General features: G+C 57.3%; 2 protein-coding genes and 1 non-coding gene across 3 annotated transcripts in view; 1 reads left to right on the forward strand and 2 right to left on the reverse strand.

Moving 5' to 3' along the window:
* Stx1a (syntaxin 1A) overlaps window positions 1-15,379 on the forward strand; it is a 16,725-nt gene extending 1,346 nt beyond the window's left edge. Inside the window, exons 2-11 of the mRNA XM_048789931.1 lie at window positions 5,804-5,809; window positions 7,182-7,260; window positions 7,511-7,610; window positions 9,871-9,945; window positions 10,305-10,378; window positions 10,465-10,573; window positions 10,690-10,763; window positions 11,404-11,541; window positions 13,680-13,790; window positions 14,003-15,379. Of these exons, the coding sequence (XP_048645888.1) occupies window positions 7,240-7,260; window positions 7,511-7,610; window positions 9,871-9,945; window positions 10,305-10,378; window positions 10,465-10,573; window positions 10,690-10,763; window positions 11,404-11,541; window positions 13,680-13,790; window positions 14,003-14,080 (780 nt within the window). The 5' untranslated portion in view covers window positions 5,804-5,809; window positions 7,182-7,239 and the 3' untranslated portion in view covers window positions 14,081-15,379. The remainder of the gene's footprint in view (window positions 1-5,803; window positions 5,810-7,181; window positions 7,261-7,510; window positions 7,611-9,870; window positions 9,946-10,304; window positions 10,379-10,464; window positions 10,574-10,689; window positions 10,764-11,403; window positions 11,542-13,679; window positions 13,791-14,002) is intronic.
* An 808-nt stretch (window positions 15,380-16,187) lies between these two features.
* Window positions 16,188-27,044, reverse strand: Bud23 (BUD23 rRNA methyltransferase and ribosome maturation factor). Its single transcript, XM_015491427.2, has 12 exons — window positions 26,909-27,044; window positions 26,773-26,810; window positions 24,555-24,650; window positions 24,381-24,463; window positions 24,186-24,282; window positions 21,986-22,082; window positions 20,809-20,859; window positions 20,060-20,145; window positions 19,882-19,927; window positions 19,534-19,592; window positions 16,558-16,647; window positions 16,188-16,444 (listed from the first exon to the last, which is right to left on the reverse strand). Exons 1-12 carry the CDS (start codon window positions 26,954-26,956, stop codon window positions 16,390-16,392), a joined length of 846 nt encoding a protein of 281 aa, XP_015346913.1. The 5' UTR covers window positions 26,957-27,044; the 3' UTR covers window positions 16,188-16,389.
* LOC125612431 lies at window positions 17,049-17,176 on the reverse strand. The gene has a single exon (XR_007342794.1). It is a non-coding gene; the product is annotated as a small Cajal body-specific RNA 20 (non-coding RNA).
* Window positions 27,045-27,071: the final 27 nt, after the last annotated feature.

A 27,071-nucleotide genomic window follows, 5' to 3' on the forward strand; every position in this document is an offset into this window, starting at 1 on the left:
CGTTGGCCGGTGGACGGGAGGCCGGGGCCTGGGGTCCTGGACAAACTTTCCGGCGCCCCTGGTTTGGGGGGCCCAGGGGTTGTCGTGGGGTTTCGGTGGCGGGACGGAAGCCTGACCTCTCCTCGTCAGCGGAGCAGGTCTTGCCTCTGTAGCTCCACTGCCCCTCGCGCCGAGCCTTCGTCCCCCTCGGTGTAGAAACACGGCAGGACCGGCAGGACCGCAGTGGGAACCGGCCCGGGGCGGCCCCCCGCACGGAGCCCCGCCGCGGAGCCCGGCCCCGGGTGCGGGTGGCCTCGTCGGCGGGAGCCACAGGTGCTGGGCTGTGGCTCCCGCCCAGCACCTGTGGCTCCCCGTCCGCCAGGTCGTGGTCGGATCCTCTGCCCACTCTGGGTTGGGGAGGGGGTCACACCTGTTCCCCGCCCACCTTCAGGCTTCCCGGGAGCTCAGCCTGGCATTTCCAGCCCCTTCCCGGATCCCCTGGTCTGCCTGCGACCTCCGTCTGTTTTTCCACCTGTGTCTGGAGGCCCCTGGGGTGTGGTTCCAGGGGCGGGGTTTCGGGGGGCAGTGGGAGGATGCACAGAGGTTCCGACTCCGAGCCCACCGACCCCCAGCCCAGACGGGGATCTCCTGCCACCTGCTCCTCGTCAACGGGGCTCCCCTTCCCCTGGCCTCTGCAATTAGCGATGGCAGGGAGGGCTGTGGAGGGCAGTGGAGGAAATGAAGCCTGCCTGTGGGAGGGGCCAGTCAGGCTCAGTACCAGGTTGCCTCATCTGATCCCCTGACTGATCCCACCCATTGATCTGTGGGTGCCACCCCACTTCAGTGGCTCCCCAGAATCCTCCGTCTGTGCCCCAATTAGAGCCCCCGAGCCCTAGGTCCCCTTATATGCAAAGTTTCAAGTGTCCTTGAGCTTTTGACCCCTTGGCTTGTGCTCTGCCCAGAGGCTAACTGCCTCTGTGCCCGGGGTGCCCCTGTTGTGCCCCCGTTGTACCAGTCTTATCTCCTGGGCAGACAGAGCCCGGGGTGTTCTCCCACCTCCACGTCCCTGGCTGCAGCATGCCATACCACCTGCCTTATTCCTGGCTGAGTGCCCCGCCAGCCCCTCTGTGAACCCCAGAAGGTCTCAGAGGAAGAAGATGCCCCTCCTGTCGTCTGAGGTCTCTAAATGCTTCCCCGCAGCCCTTGCGGTTGCTCTCAAGTTTCCTAGCAGTGTTGAGTCGGAAGCGTGTCAGCCCAGGATGAACAGCTGTGAGCTGTATTTGTCCATGTCAGGGTGCCTGGTTGGTCCCTCAAGGGACTGCGTGGGAGCTGAGTGGTCAGGGACACAGAGTCCCATACACGTGATGGCGGCCCCTGGTTCATCGGCCATCATCCCCTCTGCTGAAGAGGAGACTGAGGCACTGGAAAACTGGTAGATGGAGGGAGGGGTGTTAGAAAGGGGCCTTGCTGGTTCCTGGCTGGGACTGGGGAGCCCCAAGAGAGCTTGGATTGAACTTGAATCCAGATCTTTGCCCTGCTCCCAGATGAGCCTGAGTGGTCCCTCAGACAGTGGGACTTGACTTGGCTTTGAATTGTCTGAGGCGCTCTCTCCAGGCACCCCAGCCCCACCCTAGGCACTCAGAGCCCATGAAGGCTGACCTCATTGTCACCAGCCCTGCTGTGGAGGGTTTCTAGCAGCTCCAGGGAGGCTGGCAGGAGCCCTCTCTGGCTGGGGTGACTAGTCAGTCCTTCCTAGAAGTCCCTTTCTCTCTCCAGGCCTGGGGCGTCCACCTGTGAAATGGAAATAGGAAAACCTAGATCCCAGCTTCTCAGGGCGAGAGGTGTGGTCCCCAGTCCCCTGACTTCAGCTGCATATTTGGGGGAATCTTTGAACCCCAGGACCTCTAGGAATGAAGAGGCCAGTGGTGGCCAGGCTGGACAGAGGCAGCGCCTAGGACAGCAGCTGTCATGGCCCTAGCCTCCAGCCTCCCTCCTCCTCCTCCTCCTCCCTCCTCTCCCCCACCCAACGCCACCACATTTGGAAGGAAGGCGACGGGAGCTTATTTATAAAAGTCACACTTGGAGAAGGAGCTGGCGAGCTTCCTCAGCTCCGCAGGCCAGGCCCGGCCCTCCAGCCTTCCCCAGCCCCCACCGTCCTGGGCAGATCCTCCCTGTTCTGTAGGCCATAGTGAGGGGACCATGGGGACCAGGGTGGGGGCCTCAACTCTGCAGCAGGCCCTCGGAGGAGACTAGAAGGTTAGCCCCTGGGGTGCAGGTGACCTCAGAGGGGAGATGGGTGACAGAGCCGGGCAGACTTTGGGGGTAGGGTTCCCCAGACAACCACACCCTGGCATGTAGCTGCCCCCACCCCCCGACTCAGAGGCCTTCCTGACTTTCCCCCAGGGGACTCCCCAGAGCGCCCACACACCTTCCTGCATACACTGGGGCCACGAGGGTCATGTGGGAGCTGCCATAGGAGGCAAAGAGTGACCACAGAGGGCGGGTTGGGCCACCTCGACCCTGGGAGGGCCCAGAAAGGGAAGCTGGACTTAGGAGGAGAGGGGTGATCCAAAAGGAGGGGCCAGCTGAGGAAAGCCAAGGTTCGGATTGTCCAAGCAAGAGACACGGGCTGGTGAACCTGCACAGGGCCTCCCAGGGCCCCCTGAAGTCTGTAGCAGGCTGGGCTCCCTGGGGCAGCCAGGAACCCCAGCCCCCAGCTGGCCTCTGCCGCCTCAGCTGCTTCGATTCCCCATCTGTACAGTGGAGCCAGTACTCCTTGCCCACAGAGGAGGCAGGAACAGGAGCCAGGCAGAGTCTCCCTCCTGCCCTCCCATCAGCTCCTTTGAGGACCTCAGAATAAACAGGGACTTTGGGCACATCCCCCCACCCAGGGTGCAGACGGAGGGGGCCCTGCAGGTCTGTCCAGTCTAGCCTCCTGTTTTAAGCACCACAAAAGTGAGGTTCAGAAAGGGCCCGGGGTTTATCCAAGGTCACACAGCAGAGCCCAGCCCCTTTCCAGGGCTGGAAGTGCCTCCCTGAACTCTCTGGGGCCCTGTGAAGGGGCATCTGCCGCCTGGGGACCTGGCATGGGAGGCACAGGGAGCACCCAGACCACAGACCCAGCGGTGGGGAGGAGAGAGGCCGGACCACAGAGGGAGCCTGCTTTCCTGGAGACCCAGAGTGGCCTCTCGCACATCCTGATTGGTCTCTGGGCCTTGCTGCACTAGTGGTATTGACTTTGATTAGTCATTAAAAAGAGGAAGGGAAAAAAATAGCCCCGGAGGCAGACAGCAGCGGGCGCTGGGCTGAGCAGTGACGAATCAACCTGCTGGTTGGCCAGGCGCCATCGCCGGGATGGCTGGAGGCCGTGGCCAAGGAATCAGACACAGGTCAGAAAGCTGTCCTGGAATCCTGCAGCCTCTGCCAGGAAGACCACTGGGGCTGCCCGCAGCAGCCAGGGCAAGCCTGGGGCCTTCTGCCCACCGTGGCTCCCGAGGGGGGTCTTCTGATGGCCTCTGTGTTGGGGGCAGCCCTGGTTTCCAGCTTAGGCTGGGGAGATGAGGCTGGAGCTGGACTGCTTGGCCAGAGGAGGAGAGCCAGCAGCATTGCCCTGGGGCGCGGGGTCACCAGCCCCACCCCACAGCCCCCATTCAGCCCTCTGGGTGGAACCTGGGGAGCAGGGGATTCTGTTGCTGGACCACAGAAAAGGAGGGGTGGCAGGGAAAGAAAGAAAGAAAACCCAGCCAGACAAATGGGAGGTTGGTGGCTGTGAGGAGGGAGAACGGGGTGCCCCCAGATTTCTGGCTTGGGGGCCTGGGGCAGAGTGGGTTCTGAGCTGGGGGCTTAAGGAGGGGGCTCTGGAGAAAGGTGGAGTCGAGCGCTGGCCAGGTGGCTGGCAAGATGCCCATGTGGTACTTGGGCACATCTGTCCAGCCCACTTGGGCCCTTGAGCCTGCAGCTGCCCTACAACTCCAGCTGTCACCTCCACATCAGGGCTTCGCAGGGCCTCAGATCCAGTCCAGCCCCCTTTCCAGACTTTCTGCTGCCGCTCGGGGGGCTGCAGATTCCCAAGGGAGCTGGAGACCCAATCCCCCAAACAATGCCTGGCTGCCCTCTTCACGAGCCTGTACGGCGCCCACCCTGGCCAAGGCACCAGGACGAGCAGGCTCACCACATCACCCCATTCTGTCTTGGTCAAGCATGTGGGAGGGTTGGGAGGTGAGAGAGGCAGGTAGGGCTCTGATATCCAGCACCCCAGGGGCTTGCATTTAATTCACCGCCCAGTGAGCTGAGCGAGGGTCTGAGTTATCTGAGGGTGTCTCTAGGAAGGTGCCATAAGCTCTGGCCTGGATGTAGTTGAGGTTGCAAAGAGCATCGGTCAAGAGCCACCAGCATCTCACAAACCTCGCTCCTCTGATCTCCTACACACGATTCCCAGCCCTACAAGAACCAGAGCTGCAGACTCTCAGGCCCCAAAGGACCTGAGAAGTCCCGTGGCCTCAACTTCTAGCCTCAGCTAGCATGCCTCCTGTGACAGCATAAACAAAGACACAAAGCAGGAAAGAAGTCCTTCACTTGAGCCCCAAATCCAACCCACACACTGGTGGGAAAAGGCTTAGGTTTTTCCTTGTTGGGAAACACTACACGATCACCTGTATCATTTCTGGCTACATTAATAAAAGTAGACCATTTAGAAAGAGGAAGGAGGCAGGACACAGTGGCACATGCCTGTGATCCCAGCTGCTTGGGAGGCTAAGGCAGGAGAATCACAAGTTCAAGTCCAGCCTGGTCCACTTAGAACTGGTCTATAAATAAAATGTCCTTGGAATTCTACCTTGGGCCAAACCACAGGAAAGGGAAGGAATATCTAACAGTGGAGTCTGCCTAAGATGTGCAGAGATGCCCCGGAAAGCTAGTGAGCTCTCTGTCACAGGAGGCATGCTAGCTGAGGCTAGAAGTTGAGGCCACGGGACTTCTCAGGTCCTTTGGGGCCTGAGAGTCTGCAGCTCTGGTTCATATAGGGCTGTGGATCGTGTGTGGGAGACCAGAGGAGCAAGGTCCTGATTGGGAGGGACACCTCCCATTCTGAGCCAGAGAAATGCGCGGACCCAGGGTGGCAGAGGAGTGGGAGGTCCTGAGGGGAAGGTGCCCGCCATGTCCTTGAAGCATCCCCTCAAGGGGCCACAGCTGGTTTGACTGCAGCTGTGAGGTCGGGCCCTAAATCCTGATCGGCTTGGAGGCCACCCTGAATGCCATCTCTAAGGTGGACCTGGGCCCCTTCCAGCTCTGCCCTCTCAGTCAGGGCCTGGAGGAGGCCGTGCACCTCCGCCACCAGCTCTGACTCAGGAACTTCCTCCTCCAGCCTTCGGCCTTACAGGGAGGCCTGGAGGGCAGGTTGGCGCTCACTGGTTGCTGGAGAGGATGGGGCCTGTTTGACCAATGGGCAGGTCGAGGTCCAGAGAGGCGCCAGCCCAGATCCCCGGGGCTCGGCAGGGCTGGCACTGCCTGTCACCTCTGGACATTCTTCTTGCTGGAAAAGAAGCTGGAACCCTCTCCTTCCACCCTTTCCCATCCTCATTCTTCTTGGCACCAGAGGAGCAGAGGGGGCAGGATTCTCCAGTGGCAGGAACCCTTGGGACCACTTCCCAACCTGCCTGGCCACCCAGGACAGAGTGGGGTTCCTGGGGCTGCCCTGGGCCTCAGTTTCCCTAGAAAATGCTCTCTGACGATTCCTGGGTCTGGCTTGGTCCACAAGTATGAAAATGGTGCCCGATTCTCTGTGTCTTTGGGTGGGCCTGGGGGAGGGGCAGCCACCTGGCAGCAGCCGCACACATTGTGGGGAGAGGGAGCAGGGGTTTATTTTAGCAGTTGGGGGAGGAGGTGTGATCTTTGATGGGAGGAGGCCCTGGAGCTGCCTCCAGATAGCTCCCAGCCTCCTGTCCTCTCTTGGTGGGTCCCCACATGGCAGGGTCTTGGTGGGGCCCCTGAACATCTCCGCCGTCCACCCTCCTCAGTCCTCTCCTTGCAGCCAGCCATCAGTGTCCCCATTTCACAGAGGTGCAAACAGACAGAAGGATGACCCTCAGTGGGCAGTGTCTGTCCTGGGCCCAGCCCAATGGTTCCATCAGATTTCCTCATCCCTTGACCCCCACCTGACGAGAGAGCCAGGCAGTGCCTGCCCCCCGCCCCCTTAGGGGCCCTGAGCCCCAGTCTGAGAGGCAGTGCCCCCTGCCCTGGGCAGCCACCCTGCCTCTCCCTGCTTCGGCTCTGGAATGGGACCTTGGGCAGCAGAATGGGCTGGCCCCGGCTGACTCCAGGTGTCAGGTGGACAGTCATGACTGCGGCCAGCACAGCAGAGACGGGATTCCCCCTCTCATGACCGGTGGCTATCGCGCAGGTGCTCTTGGGGCAGCGGGGTGGGGCCACACCTGTGACCATGGCCTAGAAGTGACCTGCCCCTCCTGCCTGCTGGCCCCACTCTGTGTAGGAAGGAAGGAGCATCTGGGTCCAACGTGGAGGCTGACAAGGAGTGAGAGCCCTAAGAAACCTGAGCTGGCCAGGCTGACACCCAACAGAGCGCCTCACAGACGGCATCACGCGGGCCTGGCTGGGTGCTGTGGAGGTGGCATCCACCTTGCGAGGCAGGGTTCAGTGACGCCCAGGCCCAGAGGGCGGCAGGCTCCCCAGCAGGGGCCAACCAGGAAGGGACCTTGGAAACGCTGGGCTTAACTAAGACCACAGGGCTGGAGAGAGGAGGACCTGCTGGCAGGCAGTCTGTCCCAGCCAGCCTGGGGACCTAGAGGGGCCAGCCAGAGGCCCAGCCAACTTGTGGGCTCGCTTCAATTTTGGGGCCACTGAGTCGGGGGACTGCACCTTGAGGTTGGGCTGCCCGCCCCATGGCAGGGCCTCTGAGCCACTGGGAGGGAGTCCCTAGTCTGGAGGTGGAGACCTGGTCCCTTTACCAACTTGACAGCCAAGGCCACTCTCTTAGGCTGCATGCTCAGGGATACTCCAGGTCTCACTGTGGCTGAGAGACGAGAGCACAGGCAGGACTGTCCCTGTCCCTGCCCAGAGGCCCCCCTGAGGGAGGTGGGTAGTTGGCACTGCTACATCCTCACAGATGCCCTGCAGCTTGGGGTCCCAGGTCCAGTGGGACTTGGGGATCTTACATGGGTCCACTCATTTATGCACAACCCTGTGCAGGCCAAGGACAGCGACGATGATGATGATGTCACAGTCACCGTGGACCGAGACCGCTTCATGGATGAGTTCTTCGAGCAGGTGGGAGCCAGCCCACCCTGCATCTCCCTGTGCCCTGCCAAGACTTGGGTGGCCACTCTCCCCCCTGAGCGGGCCCAGCAGCCCGAATACACCTGTGAATGACCACTGGAGGGCAGAGGTGTTGAAGTTCAGAGTGGAGCTGAGCTCACACCTACCCCCCCACCTTCCCACCCAGTCCGGCTTTGAGCAGGCCCTGGGCCCATGCCATCCCTCCTGGGCTTTTTTCTGACCCCCTGGCCTTGATCTCCAGGTGGAGGAGATCAGGGGCTTCATCGACAAGATTGCAGAGAATGTGGAGGAGGTGAAGCGGAAGCACAGTGCCATCCTGGCCTCACCCAACCCTGACGAGAGTGAGTGGGGGCCTGGGGACGGGCCAGGACTGGCAGGGGTACAGACCCTGGCATCCCGCACTGCAGGCGGCTGATGAAGCAGCGGTTGTGTCCTGGGGTCAAGGGGCCAGTGCCCACGGCCACCAGTTGGATCTGGGACTCCTAGGAAGTCTTGGGTGGTGGGAGGGGCACCCTCCCGTGGCCTGGGAGGGTCACGTGATCAGCACCACCCTCCCTGAGTACCCTGGTTTTTTCCTAAGGCCACAGGTCTGGCCACTGCCCTGCCTAGGATTCTGAGAGGGAGGGAGCAGTCTCTGATCAATAGGAGGCCGTCCTGCTGGCCCCGCCCCTGGCCGCCTCCCTGGGGAGCAGATGGCCGCTGTGGGAGGGCATGCCGGCCAGGCAGGCAGAGCTTCCGGCAAGAGCTGGCAGCCCTGGCACCTGGCCACTTGGTACCCAGGAGCTGGGCATTCTCACGGGTCCAGGAAGTCACCTCTCCCTCTGCACAAGGAGCCTGTGTACTCTGGGATTCCACCCTGTCCCCTGATGGTTCCCCTGCCCTGGCCCTCTCATTCCTGTTGAGAGACTGATTAATACACCATTGTGCGCCAGGCGGCCATGAGCAGCCCCGCCCAGGATCGTCTCCCTGGAGGGGCATTCACCCCCCCAAGCTGGCAGAGATTGGCCCCCTGTGGCTGGACCCAGACCCTAATGCCTCCAGGCACTCTGCTCCTTGCAGCCCTCTTACCTCCTGCCCCTCCGGCTTCTCTGGAAGGTGCCAGCTCATGAGGCCTATGAGGAAGCACAGGAGAGGGACCTCTGGGGCAGGGGACATGCCAGTGCAACTATCATGCTTTACCCCCTCCCCAGGGATGTATCCAGGACAGATAGGTCATGATGTGTCTCTCTGCCCATCTGTACCTGAGTCACTGCATGACCCTGTGTGATTGCTCCTGCCGAGGGTCAGGTGGTGACTGTGAGTGAGAACAGAGCACCCTCAACTGCCCCAGGGGGTGGCAGGGCAGTGGAGCCTCTCAGCAGCCACCCTCAGGCCCCTGTGCCACTGTCTGTACTTCTCCCACTGTGTGCCAGGATGGGGACCGTGCCTGTGAACTGAGCAGTCGAGACCTGGCTGAGACCCAGGCACGCAGCAAGGGGAGGGGGCTCTTCATGGGGCGCCAGGGCTGAGCGGAGTTGGGCAGGTTGGCAGGGGGTAGGGGGGCTTTCCTTGTCCAAGGCTGGCATTGCTGCCTCTGGGGGCCGCCATCCGGCTGGGCTATTTTGGGTCTGAGCAAAAGAGGCTGAGACGTCAGAGCAGCTGGTAACCAAGTTTCCCTCTGTTTGCACGGAGGAGGCGCCACCCCTGCTCTACGGAGACCCTGCTCCACCCCACTCAAGTTCCCCTTGGGAGATGACCCCTGCCTAGGCCCTTCCTGACACCACGTTGAGACCGGTCTCCAGTCCCACCTTCTGGGGAGTCCTAGGGGTTGCCTAGGGCTTGGGCATGCCAGGAGCACCCCAGCGGAGGTGGCCAACCCCTCAGGGAGGGCCGAGCTGTGCACCCCCAGGGCCTCTGCCAGCCTAGGAGGGTGGTCCTGGTGGGAACAAGAGCCAGAGCACCATGTTACTGCCCTCCTCCTCCTTCACCTCATGGCCCCAGCCACCTGTCACCTCCAGGCCAGCTGTGTCCAGGGAACCTGCCTCTGGACCTCTTCCTCAGCTCCCCCCACAGTCCAGGTGCCTCCTCCCCCAGCTGCTGCATGGTGCTTGGCACCTGGGGGTGGGGTGGCTTTGTGAGGAGACCCCGATCTGTCCTATCAGGCACCTGTGGCTGAGACTCCAGGGGATGCAGGTTGGGGGAGGCTCCTCCCAGCCTGGCCTGTGTCAGCCCCACTGGCTGGCCACGTGCCCTTTTGAGCCACCAGGTACGGCGAGGTGAGCCTGCACCCCCACCTCCGACTCATGCAGGCGTCGAGTAAATGCTCCCCGGTGCCAACTCCAGCCTTGCCAGCTGCTCCACAATTATTTCTGCCTTAAATTTAGACCCATCTGTTATCTCCAGGGGGTGAGGGAGCCAGTGAAGGAGGAAGGAGGTGCCTCCGAAGGCAGTGCAAGGGGTGTGGGCTGCAGCTGCCAGGCCTGGCCTGGGATTGGGGGGTGCAGGCAGAGCCTTGGCCCAGGGGAGGGGAGGCCCCCTCCAGGCCCACAGTGAGGGAGATAGACCCCAAATATAGGCAGGGATGACCCAGGTATCCACACCCCACCCCTCGTGCCTCCCCAGAGACCAAGGAGGAGCTGGAGGAGCTCATGTCCGACATCAAGAAGACAGCAAACAAAGTTCGTTCCAAGTTGAAGAGTGAGTCCACTGATCACCCCCCTCCGGGAGGGGGGCACTGGGTCTTGGCTCCCTATTCACTCACAGCACCTGGCGCATCCCACTCTGGACATGGCCCTGGCCTTCCTGGCAGAAATCGAGCAGCAGGGGCAGAGGGTGGTCGGAGCCACCAGACCCAGCACCCAGTAGATGCAGATATTGGGGTGTGCCCAAGGCCTCACAGGTGGCCCCCTTCTACTTCCCGTATCACCATTCAGGTCACTCATAGACCACTCCACCCCTACCTCTGCTGGCTATGGGACGCCAGATCCTGGGCGGGCTGGGGACGGTGGTGAGTGGGACAGGTTGTGGCCCAGCAGCCCTGTGTCCCCCACCCCCAGGCATCGAGCAGAGCATCGAGCAGGAGGAGGGCCTGAACCGCTCCTCCGCAGACCTGAGGATCCGGAAGACACAGGTGTGCCTGGACTCCAGGGCGGGCGGGCACCTGAGGCCCCAGGTTGAGGTGGGCCTGACACCTGTTCTCCTGTCTTGGATTCCCAGCACTCCACGCTGTCCCGAAAGTTTGTGGAGGTCATGTCCGAGTACAACGCCACGCAGTCTGACTACCGTGAGCGCTGCAAGGGCCGCATCCAGAGGCAGCTGGAGATCAGTGAGTGGTGGGGCCGGGCCTGGAGGGATGGGGCAGGGCCTGGAGGGACGGGGCGGGGCCCGGGCTGCCAGTGAGCACCCTGGAGAGGGCCTGGCTCAGAGTGACCCCACCTGCAGCCGGCAGGACCACGACCAGTGAGGAATTGGAGGACATGCTGGAGAGTGGGAACCCCGCGATCTTTGCCTCTGGGGTGAGTGTGACCCCACTTCTCCTACCAACACTAGCCCCGTCCTCATCCCAGCTGTGTGCTCAAAGCACTGGGCCTGGTCTATTTGGACACAGACACCCTAGGGCAGGTGTTAGAAGAGGGAAGGGGCCAGGCTGAGGTCACATAAATGTAGGGAGAGTGGCTGCGAGACCCATGCCCTTGGTGCCTCAATTGGACCCATTTCCTTGCTGTCCCTGATCGTTGCCTGGGCTTCTCCCATCATCCTCAGGACCGGCTTCCTCTCATGGAGGACATTTGGCCATCTCTACTTTCCAGTGAAGCTCTGTGCCCTGCCAAGCAGGAGGAACCTCCCAAAGGAGGTGGCACTGGGTGTGAGTTCCAGAAGGGAGGGGCGTGGAGGAAAGGCAGCTTAAGGACTGTCACTCACCATGTGGCAGGCACAGGTGGGGAGTGTTATCAGCCCTATTACAGGTGGGAAATTGAGTCACAGAGAAATTAGGTGACAGCTCATATAATGGAGGACCAGTAGGAGGCGGGAGGGTCGTGGCTGGAGAGGAAGCCCAGCTTCCAGACCAGTTCTGCCATCCCAACTGCCTTCCTCTGTGGCCTCTGCCCTCCTCATCCTGGGCCCCAGGCCTCAGCTCACTGCTCCACCCCCTAGATCATCATGGACTCCAGCATCTCGAAGCAGGCTCTGAGCGAGATTGAGACCCGGCACAGCGAGATCATCAAGCTGGAGAACAGCATCCGTGAGCTACATGACATGTTCATGGACATGGCCATGCTCGTTGAGAGCCAGGTGAGTGCCCAGTCCTCGCTGCCGCCTCCCAGTCCCCAGCAGCACGCAGGGCTGCACTGACCTTCCCCTTTCTGTCCAACACGCTGCCCTGCTCGGGAGGGAACAAGTCCTCAGGTAACAAGCCACCAGCTGTGGGCAGTGCCTCTAGGGCCCTGTGCACCCCTTCCTCTGCATGGCCTTGCATGACCCCCAGCCCTGCCTGTCTGTTCCTTGGCTGTTTATCAGGGGCCACCATGGACTAGATAGATGCTTTTCTAGGAGCTGGAGGGATAGCAGCGAAGGACCTGCTTCCTGGAGCCAGTGGCTCTTGAGTGAAAGAGCAGCATCAGTAAAGAGCAAGTGGAGTGTTCTGGCACCAGGTGCTCAGGAGCCACTAGGGGGAGGCAGAGTGCAACACTGATGCTCAGACTTGGAAGTGCCTGGGGTCACCCGGAAGGCTTGTTGCAGGTCTCCTGGTCCCCGTGCCCAGAGACTGGGCGGCTGAGGCAGAGGCCTGGACATGCGTTCTCACAAGCCCAACAGCAATGCAATGCAGTGCTTCTGGTCTGAGGGCCACACGTGGGGGCACTATGCTGGGTGACCTGATGGCCTCTAAGCATGGAGTGAGTCAGGGAAGGCCAGAAGAGGGGCATTTGCACTGATGCCAAGAGATGAAAGGAGCCAGCCATGAAGACTTCCCAGGGGAGGAGAGATGAGCTGGCCCAGGCCAGGGGATCAGCACTCCCCAGGTCCCAAGCCAGGCAGGAGCTGGACTTACTTGAGGAACGGGGCAGGGAGACCCTGCTCGATGGAGACGCCTCAGTAGGCTGTGCTGGGACCTGGAGGTGCCTCTCGATGGGGGGTGTTTAGTATGGGAGTGACAAGAACTCAGAAGTGGGGAGGCTGCATCCTGGAAAGACAGACCATGGTGACGTGGTCACGAGTGAAGGCCATGGAGTTGGAGGGGGAGTCACAGCTTTGCCTTTTCCCCTGGGTTTTCTGGTGGTGGTTACAGTCGTAGGTAATGGCGAGATTCCTTGTTACACATTCCTACAAGCTGCTGTTACCCCTGGTGTCCCCCTCCCCTCCCTCCTTGCCGGCTCCTCGCCCTTGGAGCTTCATGAGGTCCCCCCTTCCTTTTTCTTTTTCTTCTCCAGCTTCCACATGAGACAAAACATTCAACCTTTGACCTTCTGAGTTTGGCCATCTTCACTTATTGTTCTTAAGTTCCATCCGTTTTCCTGCAAATGATATAATTTCATTTTTCTTTATGGCTCAGTAAAATGCCATTGTGTATAAATGCCACATTTTCTTTATCCATCATCCATTGATGGACACCTAGGCTGGTTCCACAGTTTGGCTATTACGAATTGTGCTGCTGTAAACACGGTCTGCATGTGTCACGGTAGTAGGATGACTTTAATTCTTCAGGATACAGTACTGAGGAGTGCTGTGCAGAGGCTTTTTGATTTGATGCCATCCCATTTATTAATTCTTGGCATTATTTCCTGAGCTCTAGGGGTCCTATTGAGAGAGTTGTAGCTGAGCCTGTATGCTGGAGTGCTGACCCTACATTTTCTTCTTGGAGTTGCATAGTTTCTGGCCTGATTCCTAGGAGGACAAACACCTTTGCCTGGAGTCTTGTGTCAAAGTCAGATTGGCCCCTGGAAGGAGCATGAGGCCAGATTCCAGGGCCCAGGGCTAGGAAAGGGGTCTTAAACAAGAACTGGATGGAACCATTGTACCCAAGGAGGATGGAGTGTGGACTCATCAGTAGTCACCTCATGAGCTGTGGCCAGGGCAGGGTCAGACTCCAGCCCACACACTCCTGCACCCATCTTCCTCTGCTGGGCATCGGGGTGGGAGGTGTCAGGGTCCTAGCTAGCATTTTCTGCATGCTTAGTCCCCATCCCTTGGCTGAGACTGCATGGCTGGTTCCAACCCCAGATGGCTGCTCTGTAGGAAGAGGTGGGAGTTGTTCCAGAAGCCTGTGTGCCCAGCCAGGGTGCCTTGCCTGGGGGTCACAGGTGAGATGTTGCAGCTGGGCCTCCCCAAGCCCCCTTCTCTCTTTCCCTTTAGGGTTTTCTTCTGGTGCCCTGCCCTGAGCCGCCTCCCTGAAGAGGGAGCCCTCTGGAGCCCCGACACCCCTGGCCCTGCAGGGGGAGATGATTGACAGGATCGAGTACAATGTGGAGCACGCAGTGGACTACGTGGAGAGGGCCGTGTCTGACACCAAGAAGGCTGTCAAGTACCAGAGCAAGGCGCGCCGGGTCAGTAGCGAGCACCCACTGGAGCTGGGGTCCATCGAGCACCCTCCCCATTCTGCAGCTACTCCACCCCCACCAAGCTCCAGCCAGAGCCTTCACCACCCATCACTACACACTCCCAGGCTGTCACCCCTTCCCTGAGATCCCCCAGATCCTCTGGTCCTTGGTCCTCGTTCTAGTCCCTCTCCAGCAATGCCTGCCTCTCCCTCTTGCAGAAGAAAATCATGATCATCATCTGCTGCGTGATCCTGGGCATCGTCATTGCCTCTACCTTTGGAGGCATCTTCGGATAGAAACTACCCACCTGCCGCTGCACTCTGGACGGTCCATCCCGAGGAGCCCTGGCTGCTGCTGCCTGGCTGGGTCGCCCTCCCACCCCGCCTCCTGGCTCAGACGCCCCCACCCCACCCCTCTCTGCCCTGGGCTTCCCTCTCCCGACTCTGCCCTGAGCCGTGTTGTGTGCATGATTTGTGACAGTGTATGTCTGTAGAGGAGGCAGAGGGGAGCAGGGCATGGAAGAATGGGGGGCTAGGGATGGATCCATGCGGAGAAGACCCAGGTCTTACCCAGCTTGCTCCACCTTGACCAGGCAGGGCTGGCAGCTGGCACATACTGCCCTGGCTTGGGATCTGGGCTGCTTCCAGATCCCCACCTGGCTTCCACCTCACCTGCCCATCTTCTCTATCCTTTGGCCTCTCCAGCTGTTCCCCCAAGCCGAGCCCCCTGAAGGGTGGGGACCAGCTGACCACATGGTGCTGCTTTTTGGGTTAGGGGAGGGTGCCCCTGAGGGATAGCCCAGCACTAAGCCTCTATTAGCTGACCACTGCCAGGAGGCTCAGGGTGCCATGGCTGCTGGCTCTCCAAGATCAGGCTCCCTCTCCTACCTGGGGCAAAGCCCAGCGGGTCCTCGGCCTCAGCCTCCCTTTGCACAGCCCTCAGCCCCAGGAGCAATTTCTTTGGGGTAGGCAGGACCCCAGGTAACCCACTGGAAGATGGGACCCCCAGAAGAGGCTGGCTGGCTCGTGCCCAGGTGCGGGTGACCCTTGGCGCTGGGAAGGCAGAACAGGCTCCATCAGGCCTTTCCCCATGAAGGCTGCAGCTTGGGTCAGCCACTGTCCCAACAGGCCTCATCAGTTGGGACCTTAAGCCAGCACTGCATGTTGGGGACAATGGTCCCGGCTCTTCCATATTCCCAGAAGCCAGATGTCACTCAGGCCTGCAGTCTCATCCTGCCCTTGCTGTCCCCCACTGATGTGCCACATGGTGTCATTGTCCCTGATGCAGTATTCAGCAGCCAGTCGCGGAGGGCTCCCTCCCTCCCCTGCCATCTTGGGGCTTCAGGTCAGAGCGTGCCCCCCCCAGACCCCTGCCTTGTGGACAGGCAGGGAGTGTGCATGCGAGTGCATGCAGCAGGGCGGGGCTGTGCAGAGTGCCCTGCATCCGTCGGCTTTGCTCCCACCCAGTGACTGTGACCACTGTCCGTGTTGCCTTCTTGAACTGCGGCTTCTCCTCCACCCCTTCACCAAAGGTCTTGGTACAACCAGCTGCCCATTTTGTGGAATTTTTATGTAGAATAAATATTTGTATCTGTACTACAGGCCTTTGTTTGCCATTTCTCACTGGCTGCAGTGACATGGCCTTAGAACTTGGGGTGACCGTGGGCATTAACAGAAGGGGCTCAGATGCCAAGGACCCCAATCTCCCCCGGCACACATGCCAACATCTCCATCTGGCCATTCAGTGGGTAACATCCGGCCTTTCCTATGAGGACAGTTCCAAAGTCCCACCCTCACTCCAGGTTAAGTGGCCAATGCCTTGACAGAGGCGAGGCCTGCAACCTGATCCCTGGGACAGATATAACTCTAGGGTGGAGCTCCCCAGGCCCTAAGCCTCCCCTCCAGCCACCCACGAAGGGTTCAGCCCCTGCTCAGTGCCCAGTGCCTGTTCGCACTTCACATCCAGCTCTAGTCCCTCTGCTCCCTGGCCCAGACCTTGGTTATCAGCCTGCCAGACTCACACCATACATCCTGGAACAGGACCTGCCCCCTGACCACTTCGGATTGGACAGAGACAGCCTCTGAGGCAATCAAGTGCTGGGCTAGGAACATCACCCACCAAAACCAAGGTGGCAGAGGCCTGCAAAGGCCTCAGGCCAGTGGGCACCACTGCCACACTCACCCTGACCACCTTTCCCCACTCTGCAAGTGGGCGCGATGTGCAAGTCCCACGTGACAGGAGCCCTTAGTTCAAGGAAACTACCCTGCTCCTTGCTTCCACCCAGCTGGATCTTGAGACCCAATTCTTGCCTGGAGTCCTGCAGTAGCCCCCAACAGAGGGATTAGGGAGGCTGGGACAGGACTGGACTAGCTGGGGCAGAGGGAGGACAGAATGGGAGTTCACTTCTACGCAAAGTGGTTTATTGCTTTTAGAACAAAACAAGAAATCCTTATAACTTATTTAGTGAAAATAATTTTAGAACTTTTCTAAAATACTATGTTGTCAACTGCAGAAGTAATCACTTCAAAATAGAAAACTTCCTGGGGGCGAGAGCTGAGCTGGCGGCTCCCATGATGGGTCGGAGCTGTCCAGAGGTGGCCGCCACTTAGAAGCGCGGCTTGCGCTTGCGGCCGGTGTACTGAGTGTCGGGTCGGACTTCCCTGTGGGGGACAACAGTGTCTCAGGATAAAGAACCCACAGCCCTCCCAGCAGGTGAGCCCTCAATGGCCATGGCCACCGCCCCCCACGTCGCTGCTCCCTGCCCGCTACTCACTTGCCCTGACGTCTGCGGCGCTCCTTCTTCTCCAGCACCCACTCTCGGCTCTTCCTCACTAGGCCTTGCCTTGCCAGCCTGTAGGGAACCCTGGGCCAGAGGCGTGGCCATGAGTGGTGGACTGAGCTGCCCCTCGGCACATGCTGACAGTTTGGGAGTTTTCCCCCAATAAAGGTGGTCTCTCACTGCCCCCTCCTGCAAGTACTCCCTCTTCCATGATGGTGCGTCCCCAGGACAGCCCCCTTCCTAGTACAGGTGCTGGGGCCAGAGGTGTGCGGCCTTCACTTGGCATCTCTGTGGCAACTGTGCTGGGTGCACGTACTTCCTGCCTCTAGGGGCTGCACTACTTTGGGGCCAACTTTGGCCAAGAGCAGGTCAGTACTGGCAGTGCCAAGGAAAGCCAGAGGCCCCCTGCCTAGGGCTGCCACAGGGGGCCCTGGTGGTCCTGTGGAGTTGGGATGCCTGGAAGTGACCAAAGGGCTCCCAGCCACTCATGTCTGAGGTAGGAAAACAAGACTACCAGGCTCCCAGCAGCCCTGACGAGGACCTCAAAGACTAATCTTGGCCCCCAGCTCTGGCTGAGGAGACGAGAACCCCACAGCGCCACGGGAGAGAGGCCACAAGAGGAGGCCTGGGCTGGTCCCCTAAAGCCACATCCCGGCCTGGTAGCAATGCTTCCAGCACAACACAGGCAAAGCTGCCCGCCACTCCCCAAGCACCCGCAGGCACAGCCTGTGGATCCAGCCTTGCCCTTCAGGTACCCCTCGAGTACACCAGGGCAGAGGCAATGCTCTCTAGGCAAAGCCAGTGTGGAGGCCCAAGAGCTGCTCAGGGTGTACCAGAAAGGAGCACAGAGAAGGACCAGAACAAGGGACCCTGGGGTGAGGAAAGACAACTGGAAGAGCCCAGAAGACCCAGGAGAGTCCTGAGAAGCAAGCGAGGCCAGAGCCAGCAAGTCCCACTGAACCCCAGTACTGTTGCACAGGTGCGTGCAGGAGCTGAGTCCCAGAAACCATAACGAAGCACTCAGCACGCAGCAGCCGCAAGCAGCAGTGGGAAAGGCCTGGGGGACATAAGGGAGCAGGTGGCTGGGGTGTGACCCACAGGCCAAGAGAAAAGGGGGCGTGGCCTCAGGAGTTTGGAGGGTCAGTTAGGATGAGGAAGCGCGGACCAAACAGGAGAAGCAGAAGCAGCATAAGAAGCAGAGGCACAGCCTCACTAGACAAAGCCTTCAACTTGTTCCTAATCCACCTATTTGAAATTGTCCTCAATGTGATGAAACAGTAGTGACAGTAAGTTAGAAGGCTGCAGCCGCCCCTATGTCCACATTGAGCCACGGAGCAGGAGCCTGCAGAGCAAGGGAGCCACGAAGCACACACTGTGCTCCACACGTGGTGACAGGGCAGGGTCATCCCCTTTTAAACAGCTGGGGAATGGTGCCCAGTCCCCCAGCTCACCCAAGTTTACATCAAGGACATGGTCAGCAGACTCAGGTATGAGGACCAAGTGGCATAGGGGTCAACACAACTGTACCCTCCTCTGCCAAGCAGACAACCCCCACCCCAGCCAAGAGGAACAACCACAGGGCCCCTCAGGGGTCAGAAGGAGTGGTCTGGTGGCTGCAGGAACACTCAGTTTTCACCTTGAGACTGGTTTCATCCAGCAGAACCAGGGAACAGCTTCCCTCTCAGCCACCACATAATCCACTACACATTCAAGAATCCCGAGCACCTTCTATTAACAAGAGGCTACTGTTGATCCAACGATCTGACACCAGCCCCACCAAGATTTCATTTTAGTTGGGGATACAAATAATAACCACGCACAAGACCCAGAGCAGGGACAGGTGGAGAATGAAGGCGACAGGAAGGCCACCACAGACAGTGGGCAGGGAATCGACAGGAGATGATGAACCTTTGAGAAGAGGTCCAGTGTCGCTGCTGGGCAAAAAACAAGTTGAAATTTGTTTTCAAGTTTCAACGGATGGATGGACAGCAGGGAACCTTGGCAGTGACAGTCTAGGCCAGATTTGGGGCACATGTTGAGGGAAGGATGACAGGACTCATGGGTGGGCTGACTGGATGTCACACGTGAGGAAGGACAGGAATGACTGAGAAGGCGGGGAACTTGGGAGTCTGACGGGCAGGTGGTGAGTCCAGGCAAGGGGACTGAGAAGCTGGGAAACCTGCAGTGGACTGAGGCTAAGGCTGTGACATGGGCTCTTAAATCCTGGCTGACATTTAAAGTGGCAGAGATGAGAGCAGTGGGCCAGGCTGCCCAGCACACCACCCAGGAGAACCCACAGCACACTGAACAGGAACAGCCAGCGGAGCTGCAGGGAAGCAGGACAGGGTGAACAGCCAACAACATGTCCAGAAGGGAGTGGCCTCTGTGTCAGACCCCACTGAGCACGCAGCTGAGATGTGGACAGCAGAGGGCAGGACTGAGAGGAGGCGGATCTGGCAAGATGGGGTCAGTGGGGAAGCTGAGGGCCTGCTAGGTCGGCAGAAGAGGAAGCAGGTGGAGGCGAGCAGGCGCTCTGCTTCCCAGGAAGCAGACAGACAGAGTGACAGTGGGCAGCTGATCCGGGTTGAGGGAGAATCTTTTCTGAAACAGGATAAATTGTGTGCAGATGCGAATGACCCAGGAGAGTGGAGATGAGGATGCAGGAGAGGGAAGGGGAGCCGGGAGGGAGCCACGCAGGGACGGGGCCCAGGTGTGTGGAGGGGGCAGCTTGCCACGAGGGGCAAGGGCACGTGCGGGCTGACTAAGGGAGTCGAGCTGCCCAGACATCCAGAAGTGTCCCACCCTCCAGCTCCACCAGAAGCAGGCACAGTTCAAGAGCGATGTCCAGTTCCAGTCCCACCATGGCATCCCCACTGCATCTGAGGCTGAGGCTTGGGATGAAAGCAGAGAAACACTACAAACCTGGTGGTGACAGGCCCTGCCCCTAACCAGACTCCGCAACTGCTTTACCTCTTATTAGTGAACATGGACTCAGTGGCCTCCTCTTCCTCCTGATTTTCGCTCAACCCCTGTAGGAAACAAAGTGCTCTTAGACCACCCTGCAGATCCGCAACCCTGTTGCCTAATCCAGACCCTGAGCCCAAGCTCCGGCACAAGGTCTGTTCCAGAAAGAGCCAACACCCTTTGGGACCTGCGGGGCAGGCAGTCTCTGCCTCCAGGTTGCAGAAATAGACATTCCTGGCTCTGAGCTCTGGGGCTTGGGCCACCTTGACCTCTGTTCTCTCAGAATGCTCTTCAGGCTAAGCTCCACAGCTGGAAATGCTGGAGACACAGGCCTAGAAACCCAGGGTCCCTCACCTTCGGCAGGAAGGTTGAAGGCCCAGAAAACAGACAGAGGTAGAACCTGAAACGAGAATGTAAGGGAGGCCCTGACTCAGAGCCCTGCGGGAAGTGGCGAGTCCCACTGGCCCTGGGACCCGCCCCGGTACCACCCTGGTTCATCGGCTGGCCTAGACAGCCCACCAACCCCGCTCACTTCTTTGCCTTGGCACTGTTGGGGTAGTCCACCACCACGCCACCCGTGAAGCCAGCCTTCGTGGCCTGGGTTGTGATCAGCTCCAACTGAGGAGAAAAGGGTGGGGAGCTGGGCAGGGGAGGCTGAAGGAGAAGGCACATTCCTCCCCTCAAGCAGCCAGGCTGCTGCCCAGACATGGAAGGCCTTTCTCCATAAGACACCCTCAGTTAGTCCCACAACCCCCAGAGCCACAAAGAGGCCCGCTCCTCCCTTGGGGGATTAGAGAAGGGAGATCCCCCCGGGTCTCCCTCTCCAGCCCAGGAACCCATCTCTTCATTCTAACCTCAGCAAATGAATGGCCACCAGCTGGGAGCCACTCACTCATGTGTTAGTCAAGGGGACTTGTCCTGTCTGAGTGGACATGAATTCATCATTTCTACCCACAAGGCCCAGAGCAGACACCTGCTCACTCCTTGCCCTCCCACCATTTATCTGGTTGAGGAAATCCCACTACCTGTAATACCACCTTGTCTGTCAGGAGAAGACAAGACACCTAACTGGTACCATGGACACCACCCCTCTTAGGATAACCAGTCACCATCAGGGGCTGCAGGGCCCACTCTTGGGTGCTCAGTCCCTATTCCCACTGACAGCCTGTGAGGTTCCTTGTCTGTGGTCTCCTGGCTGCCAGAGGGCAGCCGAGGGAGCACCAGGGCAGCTCCCTGTTCTGCACTCGCCACCAACTGCCACCCCCAGCAGCCAGGGCTCACCTGCTCAGAGTTCTCAGGGTACAGCTGCAGGACGGCACGGGCACCACGGGCCTGGGGGCAACAGAAATGTCACTGCCTCACAAATGTCCTCAGGATCAGGACAAGGCGGCCTTCCTTCACTAAATACTCATGAGCTCCCAGTGTGTGCAGGACGCTGATCTTAGGGCCAGAGACATCTTCATGAACAAAAGACACTCCCAAATGGTCGGAGCCCACTTTTTGGTGGTGGAGGCAACCAACTGACAGCAGTGGTAAGTACCAAAAGGAACACTCAGTAGGCTGGAGGGGGCGGGCTCCTGGGCTCCCTTTGGTTTAAGGCAGGCCTCGCTCTGAGGGCCCTGGGCGGAGTACTCATGTGGGGGCAGCTGCCGCTGGAATGAGTGAGGAAGGGGGAGCACCAAGGCCCCTGCAGCTCCAAGATGCACCCAGGGTGCGAGCGGGAGAAACCCAAAACCCTCAAGACCAGTAGCCAGCCACCTCCAGGGACCATTTGCCTGGGAAAGTGGGGTGAGGAGGGGGGACTAGGGTGGCAAACACACCCAGGTCTTTCAAACTGTGAAAGAGTTCCTTTAGGATTTAGAATTTCAAAACCCATGACTGAATCTTAGGAAAAAAAATGAAATCAACACCATTCCAGTTACAGAGACAAAATAAAGCTAACAAATGCTCTTAATGATAAATAATCAACCTGCTCCCATCTCAGGCTGACATCAGTGGGGGGGGGGGGGCGGAGAGGGAGAGACATGGGAAGGGTACAACTTCCGGAGTGCCCTCTGTGCTGGCCATGCCATTCTGTCCTCACTCTTCTCAGCCCACGTCCCCAACTTCTGATTAAAATGTAGCAGAAAGCCCCAACTTCGTAGGATGCTCTTAAAAGCCCTCTGGCAACTGACCCTGTGTAATATTATCTCCCAGAAACCCAAGGAACTGTGATCGACAGAGGCTGCCCTATTCCAAGTTCATACCTGGGTCTCATACTGACTCCAGTGTCTTTGGGGATTGATTAGTGTCAGCCCACTGCACCTGGACTTCTGTTTTGGCTAAGGGCCTGGATAGCGGCAACCACATTAGGTCCTGCCACCCCTCCCATTATGGGACCCCTCAACTCTACAACCCAACCTGCAGGGGTGGGTAGGAAGGACAGCCAGCCCGGCAAAGGAGGAGACCTCATACTCACCAAAACAGAATACAGAGAGGAAAAAAAGTGGTACAGGCGCTTGGCAGGAATGTCGGACTTCTTGTTGGCATTACAGAGCCACTGCACAGCAGAGATGCTGAAAGGAAAGGGATCAATCAGGAGAGGGACCAACCCTTGGCCTTCCGGACTCCAGGCTTCTTCAGGCCTCTGGCACCTTCCACCATGGCCTCCTGCCCAGAACACCTTTCTTGGAAAGTGCTGGCCCATTCCTGGGCACTCTTACAAACTGGATCAAGCTAGCCAGCACTCACCTCCTGAGTCAGGCCCCCCACTCTCTTCCCAGTCAAGGAAGGGCACCCAACTGGTCCAGCTGCCCCTTTATGCTAAGGTGCTTCCTTCTGTGCCTGCCCAGGGTCTTTGCAGTCCTGATCTAAGCCTTCAGCAGTTCCCATGTCCCCCTCCCAGCTTGCCCCCACCTCAGCACCCAGGAGCATTTCAAATGCTTCTCAACCTCCCCTCACTCTGCTTCCATCTCAAACAGCCTTCCTCAAACAGATTGATTGCATTGCTCCCCACCCCCATCACCTACTAAATAAAGCCCCGATGTCTGGGGTGCTCCTAAAAGCCCCCGGGGAACTGACCCTGTGCAATATCAACTCCCATGAAACCCTGCGTTCACCCTGTGCTCCCTGGCTCCCTCCCACCCACCGATGCCCTCTCTTGCTCCTCTTCTCTTGCAGGCCCCTCACTACCTGAATCCCACCCGGCTCCTCTCCTTCAAGGCCTTCTGCTCTTCTTCACAACTCTGGCAGGCCCCACAACTCCCCAGCGCACACCCCACAAGTGGCTTTGTGTTCAGCGGCCTGGCTGTCTACGGCCTCATAAAGCACAGACAATCTTAAAAGCAGCAACTGTGTTTCATTTCTACGTATTCCACAGCACTCTGTACAACGTCTTACGTATACAAAATGTTTTTTAAAAAATACACCATAACATCTCTTTTCTTAAAAACAAAAATGAGCCAGGCATGGTGGCACACACCTATAATCCCAGCAACTCAGGAGGCTGAGACAGGAGGATTGCAAGTTTGAGACCAGCCTCAGAAACTTAGCAAGACTCTGTCTCAGAATAAAAAATAAAAAAGGACTGGGGATGTAGCTCAGAGGTAAAGCACCCCTGGGCTCAATCTCTGGTACCAAAACAAACAAAAATAATAATAAGAAAAAAATGAAGTTGGTGCAGCCATCCAAACCTCTAATCCCAGTGACTTGGGAGGCTGAAGTAGGAAGACTGCAAGTTAGAGGTCAGCTCTGGCAACTTAGCAAGATCCTAAAAAGAGCTAGGGTTGTGGCTCAATGGTACAGCATTCTGGATTCAACCCCAGTACCAAGAGCGGGGGGAGCTGGGGGTGCAGCTCAACAGTAGACTCTACACTTAGGATGCATGAGCCCCCCCCCACACCCCCCCCCACACACACATACACGACCACTAGCTCCTGATATACATACTATATTAGTGGCCTTTGGTTTCTCACAGCTTAGAACACCTCACCTAATCATTCCTGAAAAAACAACTGCTACCCTTGAAATGTCCCCTGACCTAAGTCTTACTCCTACAATTAAGAAAATCTTCAAATTCAAATATTGATTCCTCACACTAATCCTACCCCCAACCTAGGATTGCCAAAGGAGGTATCCCCAAATGAAGGACTGTAACTTCTCCCTTATCCCAGCTTCCACTCCCAGGAACAGGGCACTGCTCCAAACACTGAACAGAACTCAGCCAGGAAGACAAAGAAAAACTTCATATTTCCAAGTCATTTCAGTGTTCTAAGATCTTTTACCAAACTAAAAACATGCCCCAAACTTGACCCAACAACCAAGAAAGAGCTCCAAAGCCAATGAAGACATTAGAGTATCCCAGGCACTCTCCACTAGTTGTTTGAAAAGAAGAAAACAAGACGTCTTCCAAGGCCCACGACATGGCTTCTAGAGGCTCAAAGCCCCTCGACCCCAGCATATACAAGCACACAGAGAATCCATACTGAGGGGTCTGAACCTGGCAATGCAAGCTGATCACAGTAGACAGTTTTGAAATTAAGCACACATTTTTGGGCCTTCTGAAATAAATCTGAAAATCCCAGGAGATGTATACTTTCAAATATCCTGTGTGACTCTGCTATAGCCAAGTTTGGGAGCACTGGCCTACAAAATTAAGAACAGGAAATGAAGACCCTCACCTGATACAACCATCAAAGGAGCCTGGTTTGAAGGGGATGCCCTGGCCCATATCCCCCAAAAGCAGGTCTCCTTCCGTGTCTCGGTCCAAGGCTGCATCTACATGGGAGAAAAGGACATAAGAGAAGCAGACAAGGAGTACAGCTGCGCCCTACTCATGAGGGTGGCCACCCTGGTGTGAGACAGGGCATACTCACCCAGCATGGCAGGGCTGATGTCAATGCCCACCCAATAGTGCCCTTCATCTGAGAGATAATCTCCACTCAGCCCGGAACCACATCTGGAAGACACAATGGGTCAGGGAGGGCCTCAGTACTACTGAGTAGCAAAAATGCTGCCAAGGCAACCTGAACCAGGCCCCAGGATCTCACCCAATGTCCAACAGGTAGCAGGGCTGACCCTCGGGCAGATTAAGGAGCTCCAGTGCTCGCCCAGCCATCTTGGTCTGGACATCGATCATCCGTGAGCTGGGAAGGCAGAGTACAGTGAGTGATAAAGGAGTGCTGGGCTTACACCTCACCAGAACAAAAACCCAGAAGAAGAAAGGAACCATCAGCCAGAGGTACTCCTTCTTGACCCTGCTCCTTGTAATTATAACTTAAATCTATTTAAGAGTGGTCCTAAAACTTCATGGAATACAACAACATGCTATTTTATCGTGACATAAATTATATACACCAGCTGCTAGGCTGATGTGAAGGGAGCAAATCCTTTAGATAATAACCAACCAGTGACTAGCTACAGCTCCATCAGGCTTCAATGTTCTATTACTTATAAATATATTCTTCCAAAGAGAAAGTAACTCTCATATATAAGAATAAAAAATGCACAACAAGAACCTAAAGCAGGGTCGGGTATGGTGTCACACTTCTGTGATCCAAGCAACTCAGAACGCTGAGACAGGATCAAAAGTCTGAGGCCAGCCTCAACAACTTGAGACCTTAAGCGACTTAGTGAGAGCCTGTCTCAAAATAAAAAATAAAAAGGGTTGAGGATGTAGCTTAGTGATAAAGCCCCAGTACTAAAAACAAAAGAACAAACAAAAACCTATAGCAGGGGCTGGGGATACCCATCGGTGGTAAAGTCATGGCTAGCATTCATCAGGCCCTGGGTTCAATCCCTACTACCACAAAATACATAAATAAACAAACAACAACAACAAAAAAACAAATAGGGCAAATAAATACATAAACAGGACATGTAAGGCATGGAGTTCGATTCTCAGCACCTCACTTAAATAAATGAGTAAAATAAAGGTCCATCAATATCTAAAAATAAATAGATAAAAACAAAATCATAAGAAATAACATGCAAGTCTTGTGTGACTGTTAAGTAACTACAATTAAAAAGTAGGTAAACTGGGGCTGGGGATGTGGCTCAAGCAGTAGCGTGCTCGCCTGGTATGCTCGGGACGCTAATAAAATAAAGATGTTGTGTCCACCGAAAACTAAAAACTAAAAAATTCTCTCTTAAAAAAAAAAGTAGGTAAACTGCAGTAAGTTTATTTGTAACTCCATATGTCAAATAATGGTTTATTTAATCTAATATGCCCCGATTTTTTTGGTGGGCAGGGTTCCAGGGATTGAACTCAGGGACACTTGACCACTGAGCCACATCCTCAGCCTTATTTTGTATTTTATTCAGAGTCAGGGTCTCACTGAGTTGCTTAGTGCCTTGCTGTTGCTAAGCCTGGCTTTGAACTCATGATCCTTCTGTCTGAGTCTCTCAAGCTGCTGGGATTTCAGGCATGCTCACCTCACCCGCCCCAAATATTTATTTTGATATATTATCAACATAAAACATTATAAGACATTTTACATTATCTCTATACCAAATCACTCAGACCATATTTCAATAGATGGCTTCAGGCTGCCACAATTAACAGGTCTATAGTATATCCAACCTTCTTAAGATCAGGGGGAAGAAAAAAAGAATCACACTCCACAGTTTTCAAAATGCCTAAACATGGAGCTCTGCAGATGGAAGTCTATGTGTGTCTCGTAAAGACAAGTGGACCAGAGGTTTTTGCTGACCCTCTCAGTCTTGAACTCCAATTTGAACGAGAAGGAGAACCCGGGTATCCTGTAGAATTTTCGATAGCGTCGTATACTGGAAAGGGCAGTTTCGGAAGTCCCTGCTGAAGCTTCTACTTGCCAAATGACTCTGTACCTGTCCCAGTAGCTACCCTCCAGGCATCGCAGATACCTGTGCCAATGGCCAGCCGTCGTGCAAACGTAATGCGACAACGTACCTCGATCATGCGAACCTACCTATTATTTCCTCCCCACCCACAGAACCGACCCTCGACAACGCCCTCCGCCCGCTTCGCCAGGCGCTGGAACAGCGGCCGCCCTGCGCTCGGAACGCCACCGGGTAAAGCAGGCACGACCGCAGCTGGGCGCCGCGGTTACCGAGGCCCCACGGGGATCACGGCTTAACGCTGCCTTGACGGAGGCAGAGAAGTGGCCTCGCCCAGCTCCCTGCTCTCCCCCGCCCCCACATTCTGCATGTTTTCCAAGTAATGCCGACACTTGGGGCAGCTGCCGGGCCCCGGCCCCCCGACGCCGCGGGATTCCAGGCTCCCCTCACTTGCGAACGTATTTCCGGGCTTCATTCTGGTCGTAAAACTGCGGGGAAGAAGAAGAGAAAGGCAAGTAGAGGAAAGAATTCAGACGCCGCAGCCCTAGAAGAGGAGAAAGCGATACCCGCGGGCCAAGCGCCTCACCAGTTCCGGGGGTCCGCTGTGCTCGGGTCTCCGACCCCGAGACGCCATCCTCTAGCCTCCTCAGCACGCCGGCGTTCCCGGAACCCAGCTTTTATGTCATCAGCCCCGCGACTGCCTCGAAATGCGCATGCCCCGCCCCTCTCCCCGCCTCCTCGTGCACCTG

Source organism: Marmota marmota, unplaced genomic scaffold, assembly GCF_001458135.2.
Source record: "Marmota marmota marmota unplaced genomic scaffold, marMar, whole genome shotgun sequence".
Taxonomy (NCBI): domain Eukaryota; kingdom Metazoa; phylum Chordata; class Mammalia; order Rodentia; family Sciuridae; genus Marmota; species Marmota marmota.

What these genes read in the sequence shown, in the direction of transcription:
- Bud23 (XM_015491427.2), bottom strand. Translation starts at nt 26,956, where the DNA reads ATGGCGTCTCGGGGTCGGAGACCCGAGCACAGCGGACCCCCGGAACTG. An exon ending in ACCCTGAGAACTCTGAGCAG is followed by an intron (nt 20,146 to 20,808) that starts GTGAGCCCTGGC and finishes TTTTCTCCTCAG; the next exon opens with TTGGAGCTGATCACAACCCA. An exon ending in TCCATGTTCACTAATAAGAG is followed by an intron (nt 16,648 to 19,533) that starts GTAAAGCAGTTG and finishes CCTCTGGCCCAG; the next exon opens with GGTTCCCTACAGGCTGGCAA.